The following is a 9,890-nucleotide window of genomic DNA, read 5'->3' as shown; positions in this document are numbered from 1 at the left end:
CCTCATGGCAATTATGATTCCTGCATGTCACTCCCGCGTTACTCTGAACTACAAAGTAAACACTACCCGACTACCATTGGTAATTCCAACTTTTCGTGTAGCTGTACAAATAAGGTCACACAGTATCATGTTAATACATTTACCACGTCAGTATTTAGGTCATAGAACTAGTTCATACAACGAGAACACTGCATGAATGAAACGATCTCTGACCATAATAAACTAGAGCGTAGCTCTCGTAATGTTATTATGTTTCAACTAAACGCATTCCCTTTTATCTAGGGCAATACAAGTATTGAAGTAATCGCGTTATGATATACATTATTAAAGAAAAATACGTTTGACATTACGTGTGAGTATGAATCTTAATCCCACAAGCTTAAAGATCATTTCTGTACCAAATAAACAAAAAGGGGTCCAATATGATACCTTGCGGTACATCTTAATATCTATGAGTAAATTCCATTAAAAGTCTTCCCGACAAAGCTAATGAAACAGTCCCTTGAGTCTGTTTAAGGGAAATGAAGAATGAAATAGTGGGCTAAAGATTAGATTGAAAAGTCATCCTCCCATTTTATTTCAGGACCTCGTCGAGAATGATGGCCATTTCGTGTACGTTATGACCAGAAGCCCATTTGGTCTAATCTTTATGTTTTATTTCAGGGCTACATTTTCAATTGCCAGGAGAGAGAGAGAAAGAGACCTCATGCAATCGCATCCTGGCCTAGTTTCAGCCACTGCAGTTTCGCACCTACACTTATGCCCTAACGCTTTATTTATAATCCAATTAAATCGCTCAGTACGTGCAAATGGTTATGTTTGAAAAAAAAATCTACATGTGGTGGCCCAGAATAGAAGCGTGAAGAGGAAGTACGCCTACCGAGGGAGCCAGCCAAATTACGGGCTACAATCGGAAATACCATTACCTGCGTTTGTAGGAAATGCTGCCCATCGCTTGTGTTTTTCCAACTCCAATAAATGTGACCTGGTCCCATTCATTTACTGGCCCGGGCTATTGATTATCCTGCAAGTGGTATCGATTTTTTTCTGGGGTACGTAAAGTGAGGGATGTTTTTTAGGTGGACATAGCCCCAACACCGGGGCGGTCCGTACGGGATAGGCACAGTGAGGAGGCCCAGCTACGGGTTGAAAACAAACCAACAAACAAACCGCGTGATTAACACAGCTCTGTCCTCCTATATAGCCTGAGAGCACAAATCCGGCCACTGCGAGGCTCTGAATTGAGGATACTTCTTGGGAATTGTGGGAGAAAAATTCCTGAGAGCCGTGACGTCAGCCGGTGTGAGATTTCTTGTTGGGACCGTGAGAGAGAGAGAAGAAGGTTGGAGTCATGTTGAACGTGTCTATGGCGACATCGGAAGTGCGGTATGCTTAGCATTTTACAGTTCCAATATACGATGAGAGAAAGGGAGAAAGAGATCGCCCCGCTGCGCTTAGTGTTGCATGATATAGCGCTGGCGCTTGTCCAGACGTCGTATTAACGTTACGTTAGCTGACGCCGGTTATTCGATGGGTATAATGACGACCTCTCCGCGACGATTCATACCGGTGGGATGAGTAGCTTTTGCCGCACGTGACGCGAATATCACTTCCAGTAGGGGGCCAAGGCTCGGGGATTGGAGAAAGCCAAGTGTGGGGGCGATAGCCGGGAAAGAAACCGAGAGCAGTTCTGGCTCCCGGCCAGATTTAGAGATACAAGGCTTCCATTAGGTACCAACACGCTGTTCCGAATCTGTTAATAGCTTCATTACGCTTGAGGTATTTAGGGCGAGCTAAGCGCCGGATCAGCAATGCAGCTGTGAGTTGTCACTAAACATCAGCGGCAACGCAGCGCAAAAGGTATGATGTCATACCGCGCGTTCCTTGTTTATTAGCCGTGCCAACAGCGTTAGTTTTATCCAACGCCCCCCTGTGTCGAATGCAATATATAATGTCACCAAGTGCCCTCGTTACACGGAGTACGAATAAAGAGAGAGAACGCTTTGATTTTTTTTTCAAATGTTGCTTGGGTGCGGCGTATTCCCCTTTCAAATTAAATGGGCATGTACATATATATATATGCACTACATCGCCTTCTCCATATTTGATGAAAGAAAAAGGGTTCATTCTCCGGGCTAAATGTTCCCACTGTACTTTACTGTAACTCCACTGTAAACAAGAAAAACATGCTATTGCATTTCTAAAAAAATGTTGTTTTAATGTATTTGGTGGCTGTAATATTGTGGAAAAAAAATTAAGATATCAAAAGAGCTGTTAACATCAATACAGACTGAAAGATATGCGCAAAGCACATATTTCCCATGAGACCGACCTTATCTGTCATGCAGTGGTCACCTGTCATTATCTTTCTTGTGTCAAACACAGGTCAATTATTGCATCAATCACCATCAATGAATATTCAATGCGAAAAAGGCGTCATGACATCAAATTGATAACTTCTGGATAAAAGATACTTTTAAAAGAGGAGCACATATATCTTGCGCGCCGTTGAGTTTTGTTGAAATCCCCGGAGGCTAGATGGTACAGTCTTGACCCTGTACGGTTGTGTCTGTTTCAATGGGGGAAACCGCTTCGAGCATATCAACGCATTTAACGTGATCTTCCATCCATGACTTATGCTCTGTCAAGTAATATTATCGCAAGAACGCTTCACGGCCGCAGGCACACAGGATATAAAGGAAATACATGTATACATTTACCTGGGAGGGCATGTTCAAGTGTTGAATATTGTTTCGAATCTTGGAAATGAGCAGTGTGGTTTGTTGTGTGGTTGTTGTTCTTCATGATATTTCATTTTTCACTAGTTGACAATCAGAGATGCTGAGTGGAAGGCGATGAAAAAACATCGAACCGCATTGAGAAATGTATATGATGGCAAGTGAGAGGTTCGAACCTCGCACGGGCGAGGCACTGTAAACTACTTGAATTCCTCTCTTGACTCAATTGAAAATGACTATTGCCCTGTCCTGTATTTGTCCTCTGCGTCGGTGGCGGCATAAAATAAGTTGCTGCAATCATGTGGCCATGAGTTGTTGGAATAAAAAATTAATTAATTGCTGTATGAAGCATTCGGATTCATTCAAACTCCTGAAGTCTGAGGGTTCTCTGTCTGGCCTGTAGTATAGATTTCAAAAAAAGAGACACATAATTAACGAAGTCCTGTCGAGGCAAGATAATCGAAATCATAGTAGCCAGGGGTGAGATTCAATCTTAGCCCGATAATACAATGTATGTCAATCGTTATGAGCGCACATATCGATTTACTATAACGTTACCTTATGTTAGGTCTTTTCCCACAGTCCTCGAATTCTTTACACTGCGCGGTATAATTCCAGTTCGAATTACTCAGCAAATCCTTACTCATTACCGATAGAAAGCAGGTAATGAAAGGGAGATTTGTGTTTACTTGTATCTAGTTAACATCTCCACTGATCTTCGTTTGCGTCTGCTGCCATTGCCGCTGGTGCAGCGACTAATCATATGGCTGCTGCTATTATTATTGCTGCTACGTTTGCTGCTGATGCTACAGCTATATTGCTGCCAGTTGCTGTTGCATGCTGACGCCTGTATTGCTTACTGATTCTATGCTGCTACTGATTCTACTTAGAGTAATCAATGTAGAGCTGCTGTTGTTTACTGTAGTTTTATGGACTGGTGCTGCTGCTATCACCAGTGGTTCTACTGAGCCCATATTGTCACTGATGCTCATTCTCGCAGTGCTGCTGCAGCTGCTACTGCTACTAGCACTGCTGCTCGGCTGTCACCAGTGATTCTGCTAGCTCTGCTGCTTCTATTGCTACTACTGCTCTGATTTTGAAACTGTTGCTGCAGTTGCCACTGCTACCAGCACTGTTGTTACTGCTGCTGTTTTTTTCACCAGTTCTGCTTCTACTAATGATTCTATCACTATTACTGTTGCATGCAATTATTGCTACCGCTCCTGCTGTTGAACATTTTTGTACACAGGCCCCTTAGCTAGTGTCATGTTGCTTAAAGCAATAAAACCTTGAAAGAATCACGCATACCTAACATATATTTATGAAAGGTAATCCCGCAAAGTACCATCTATGTGTGGATGATTTAGATCATCTCATTGTAGTCATTTTAGAGCTATGAAATGTCGAAAGATTTATCGCACATCTTCGTCTACGATGCTATTTATGATATTTAAAGCAATCCAAAAATAGAAGACAAAACAGATTTGTCCTAAAGGATGACTAAAACTTTATTCTTTAATCATTACTATATCAGAACATAGCCACAAATCGTGTGCATGGTACAGCCACATATCTTTTCATAACCAGAGATGCCTTGCTATCAATGTACTATATATAAAGGGGCCAGGGTATTTGAAATGCAAGGTAGAGCCTCCTCGCCTTACCCTACGAATGTCACAACTTTAATTGGTGTTCGAATAGCCAACGCCAAAGGCCAGGACCTCTTGTGGCGAGTTGATGGCCCCCATGAGCCGTGAACAGGTCCGGTTATGATTGATCCTTGGGGGGTGCGAGCGAGTCCTGTAAGGGCAGCCGTTACCTCACCAGGGTCACTGTGGAGGTCATGGCCAGTGTATCTTAAATGCGCGGATGCCGACCTTACAGGACTGGTGCCACCTGTAACATACGAAGTGGGGTGGGTTTGAATGCTATACCGAAGTGATAATTTTACAATTGGGGGGGGGGGGGCTGAGTGGTGGGTTTGTGTCTCTGCTTCGGTTGTACGGTGGGTGGGAGGTGATTTCGGCAGTTGATTGATTTAGTGAGGTGATCCAACACGCGGTGGGTGGAGGTAATTGAGCAGTATGTGGAGGAATTCAGGAAGTAGTGTAATGCCCGATTAAATCATCATGCGATGTCCTCGAAAGTGTCACGAAAGAAACCGTGTCCTGGACAAACTGTTCTTCGGTTTGTTCCGGTTTGCTTTAAGGTAAAAGATGATTATTTCATGGGAGATACCAGTAAACCAGCCAGGCAGTCTTAGTAAGTTGGCTGGATCCGAACTGGCTAGAAAAATCAGAACGGTGCGTTCCAAACGCCCTTTTGGCATGGCACCAAATTGATATGGTTAAACCTCCGCACCGGCCGCTTTTGTATGGACACGTACCAAAATTAGTAGACCACAGATGGTCCGTCTGGCGTCGGTTTCTTACGGTCAGATTTTCAAATCTGGGTCAACAAAATCAGACTCAATGATTGCACAGTACTTTGTGAATGCCAACATTGCCCTAAACTATAAAGAAACAGACTAGACGAGAGACCGAAGTGTTCTGGTCGCTGATTGGTGTTGGGAGTTCGGCCAATGAAGACTCAGAGATTATCTACATGACTTGCCATTGGTCAGCGGGCTGGGTCACCTGACGTATATATCACTTTTTTAAGACAGTTGAAACAATCGGTTGTCAGTAAAGTGGGAACCTCATTAACGTGAAAAGCAAACAGTTTCTTCCTATCTTCTGAAGTTTCTACTGCTTTATTTCTTTCCTTTATTCATATTAGTATCATAATCATCAAAAGCTAAAACAATACCATCTAGAAAACCTCAATGGATTGAATCAACTACTCCGCTGTTTTAAAACTTGTTTTTATTTCTAAACAGCTCATCTCTATGTACCTCGTTTTTTGTCTATACCTGCGATCCATTGTGTGATTCATCTTCATCGTTACAGTACAAGATGACAAACGAAAATACATAAACTGCGTTATTTTGCTGACAAATGACATTTGGAGCACGTGCATACGTGTGCAAACTAACCTTATATCTTCATATTATGTAGTAAAAAACACATATAATAAAAGCAAGTACAACTGCACATTTTGCAATAACACCTAATAGGAAAGTAAAAGGATAAATTGATAAAGAGGGAGACCGTGGTAAATGGCGACTTAAGTGTTCTTAATGGCGATAGCCGGCATGTTGGAACAGAGATGGATTGGACACTGAATCAGACGTGAAGACTGCAGTATTTTCAATATTGACTTTGTCACTTGTCGTTTGGTTAGACATTTGACTCTGTTTCGTGGCATAAACATCAGCAGTATTTGCCATCTTATACGAGTAGGTAGGTTATAACGTAATGCTAATAAAAAAGTAATATAGTTACGTCTTGGTCTATGTAACTTAATGTTTTCTTTATAATATCAATAATATCATATTGTTGATATTGTTACTTGCCTACTGAAGTAGACATTTCCTTCTGTTACACATTATAAACATATAGCGGTAGTTTCAAGTTTTTAGCTGATGCTTATAATAAAAAGTGATATAATATTGTTAACTTTGGGTTCATATAACTTCGTATCTTTTTATAATCTGGTATCGGAATTATCATTTTTTAAATTCAATTCCCTACTTGCCTTTTGAACGAACGTATGACTATGTTACACGGAATAAAAGTCAAAGGTATTTGCCAATGGTATTTGCCAAGAGCAACTTAATGCCTTCAAACAATTTTATTCCTTTATGATACGGTGTTGTTGATATTGCCTTTGTCACTTGTCCTTTGGGCAAACATATGACATGATAAAAAACAGCGATGTTTGCCATTCAAGAGGACGTGCATTATTACACGATTCTCTCTGATAACGTTACGTGTGGTTTTACGTGACTATAAGAAAAGTTTTCCTCTTAATAATCTGGTATTCCTTATATTGGTTTTGTTGTGTGTCCTTTGGGGCACCATTCGACTCTATTATATCAGCGGTATATGTTACATTAATAATTGAAATTAGCCTAGCCATATGTCTCATTATGTGAACAATTTTTCATTATTTCCATCTGTCTTCGTAATTGCGAGAAGATCTTTGGATAAGACTTTGCAGTAAATGTTTTATCATCCTCATTATTAATGATCATTTTTGCAACTTGCATGATTGTTATATACGTGTTATAGGTTTATGTTTAGTTTTGTGTCTGGTAACAGCAAAGTAGGTTGAAAGCACGCGTGTAGGAGAGATTGACAAGCAAAATGGCAGGAGGTCAAAATGACAAATTCAGGAAAAAAGTAAAAAATGAAGTGAACCTGAAGGTCTCAGAATCTGGTCGGAGCGAGCAGAAATTAGGATCAGCATGGGGGAATTCAGGAAGCCGAAGACTGCAGACTTTCCGGAAGTCTGAAATCTACATTTTTTGTATTTTTAAGATATTGTCAGTCTTAAGCTACCTAGCGGAAGTATGAGAGTAGAGATTACACTACCACCGCGAAACGCTTCAATGTAGGCGCCGCGTACATGTAGCTTTATCTCCTCGGATGATTTCTCCAAGATGAGACCTTCACGGTTCGGTAGCGAGCAAAGCCATACAGGATACGGCTGTCGCACATACAATGTATATCTCAATCCAGCGTCGCGACTGTATATACATCCTCCAAAAAATTGACGGAGAAGAAGCATTTCCTGCATTCTCCCAGCTTGAATGACATGTTTTCATGTAGCATTCGACAAAGGCAACCGGTCGGAAAGACTTGATTGGAATCGATCAGTTTTAAAGGCCTTCCACACAGAGCTCGGCTAAAAACGCCATTAGCGAGAAAATGCACAGTACGCATTCAGCATGCTGAATTACGGTTTCAATTCACAGCTACTTCAATAGCTTCTCTCTCTGTGTGTGGCTGACCGTATGCCGGGGCATCGCGGTGGAAAAGCTATTCAAATGGGATAATTAGCGTCGTAAATGTCTTCATACATCCTTTCATTATGTTGTGCAAATGGCAACCTTGAGTACACGGCATATGGCGTACTCCCACTCCAATTCGCCACCGTAATTATCAGACAGTAGCTTTTCTTTAAGATTTAACGACTCCTACTATTTATTACCCATGCTTGATGCCCACAAAAATGGACAACTCAAGATCCCGAGGGTTGTAAATCGAGTTTATCTCAACCGATTCTTTATTATAACGGTCATAACGGGAAGATAGTTCGTAATTCTGTCACGGATCTTCAGGGCCATTAAGTTAAGTAGTTTTTTTGAGGGTCGAACAAAGTCGTACCGCCCATCAGAAGGAAATGCTATTGACGTCATTTACGGATGCTTGTCGCTTCGGAAGAACGTAATGTACCGTACGTGGCTGGACCTGGCAAATTGGATCAACTTGCTTGGCTGATTTTTTTTCTTCATGCGTGCGGGGGAAGGGAAATACATAAAGGGAGAACCTCTTCGTTTTAGTACGGCGCGGTCACATTCGTCCTAGGCTGTCGTGCGATTTTTGCAAGGTCGTAGAATTTTAATGCGAGCTGTGATAGAACTAACCACCGACAAGGATTTAAGAAATCATTTTCATCAACAAGACAGCTGTACGACATTTCCACATACACAACTATCGTAAGCCTTCAGTTTGTGATCGTATGACAATCGTGCGACGATCGTACGATGTATATGTGTTACCGGGCCCTTTTTTTGCATGAGGGTTATATTTTCGGTGCTGTATATGTTTCTAGTTTTGTGTGTTTATGGACAACATAACCGCAGAAGTTGTAGATGGATTTGCATGGTATTTGGTACGCGGGTAGATGTTTGTAAGTTAAAGAGCAAGTTTGATTTTGGGCATTTCTATTTGCTTTCTATGGCACCGCAACGGAACTTCTGGCTATGTTCACGATTTTCCAAGGGTAGATAGCAATTGGCCCCGTAAAGAAATTTGAATAATATTTTTTTCATCAAATAAATTCACACACAAACGTGTAAACGTTACCTGTATTATGCTGGACACATTATCATAGTACTAGTATGAACCGTACAAAGTCTACACAAAATAGTTCAGATATTATCTTTATGATGTTGAAATATCTTCTCACGACCCGTTCTCCGTTTCGAGAGGTGTTCAATAAGTTCAATAGATAGAGAGCCATAGTATGGAAATACACTCATATCTATATACACAATCACTAGATATCTAAAGCAAAGTCTAAAACAGTTCAGATACCATCTTTACGCGGATGTTGAAATGTTTTCTGACGACCTGTTTCTTTTCAGATTAGGAGGCGTTTCTACAGGTGTTCTATAGGTTCAAGAAATGGGCAAAGAGAGAGCCATAGATATGGAAATACACTTTTATCTATATACACTATCAATAGATATCTAGTACAAAGTCTAGAACAGTTCAGATATAACTTTTTCTGACGACCCGTTTTCTCAGACTAAGAAGTGTTTCGAGAAGTGTTCAATAGGCTCGTGAGATGGGCAAAGAGAGAGCCATAGATATGGAAATCCACTTATATCTATATACACTATCAGATATCATCTAACAAAGTCAAGTAGTGGTGTCATGAGTAGAAGGAAGTGGCTAGGAACTGGAGCATGCTTTACCGCACCCTTAAGTCCTTGTCAAGACGTTTGGGGCATGCGCACCCGCTCCTTGGAGTAACGTCCCCCCTGCATGAGGATTTTGATGGCTTCTCTCCGCCGCCGCTGCCCTTGCTCGGCTAGCAGCGTGTGACGGGGTACAGGCGGGAAGGTTTGGTGGCCGCGCCTCGGCGTTATCTATCACACAGCACTCCCAGTCATACCAACGTGTGCAGGATCTTAACGTGATGGTTTGGCATTTCGCATGACCTTGGTCTACACGCCATGTCTCAGTGAAGACGGTATGTATTGATGGTGCACGCTGATAGCACCCCTGGGGCCCCCGGCCCAACCGATCAAAGGACGTTTCAGTACTAGTGAGTCTACTTGAAATGTCTACATTAAATCTTACAGATTGCAAGACTGGGTGTATGTATATACATTCTTCACAGAAGATGACAATATAACCTCTCTCTCTCTCTGTCTCTCTCTCTGTCTCTGTCTCTCTGTCTCTGTCTCTTTCTCTCTGTCTCTTTCTCTCTGTCTGTCTCTCTCTCTGTCTGTCTCTCTCTCTCTCTCTCTCTCTCTCT

General features: G+C 41.7%; 1 protein-coding gene across 1 annotated transcript in view; it reads left to right on the top strand.

Annotated features, from left to right (window-relative positions):
* Nucleotides 1-1,153: 1,153 nt before the first annotated feature.
* Nucleotides 1,154-9,890, top strand: part of LOC109483429 (protein kinase C alpha type-like) — a 60,067-nt gene continuing 51,330 nt past the window's right edge. The window contains exon 1 of the mRNA XM_019786444.1: nt 1,154-1,386. Within this exon, the coding sequence (XP_019642003.1) occupies nt 1,352-1,386 (35 nt within the window). The 5' untranslated portion in view covers nt 1,154-1,351. The remainder of the gene's footprint in view (nt 1,387-9,890) is intronic.

This window comes from Branchiostoma belcheri, unplaced genomic scaffold (assembly GCF_001625305.1).
Source record: "Branchiostoma belcheri isolate BF01 breed outbred unplaced genomic scaffold, Haploidv18h27 scaffold64, whole genome shotgun sequence".
Lineage (NCBI taxonomy): Eukaryota > Metazoa > Chordata > Leptocardii > Amphioxiformes > Branchiostomatidae > Branchiostoma > Branchiostoma belcheri.
Note: the sequence above shows the minus strand (reverse complement) of the source record. Positions and strands in the feature narration are given on the sequence as shown.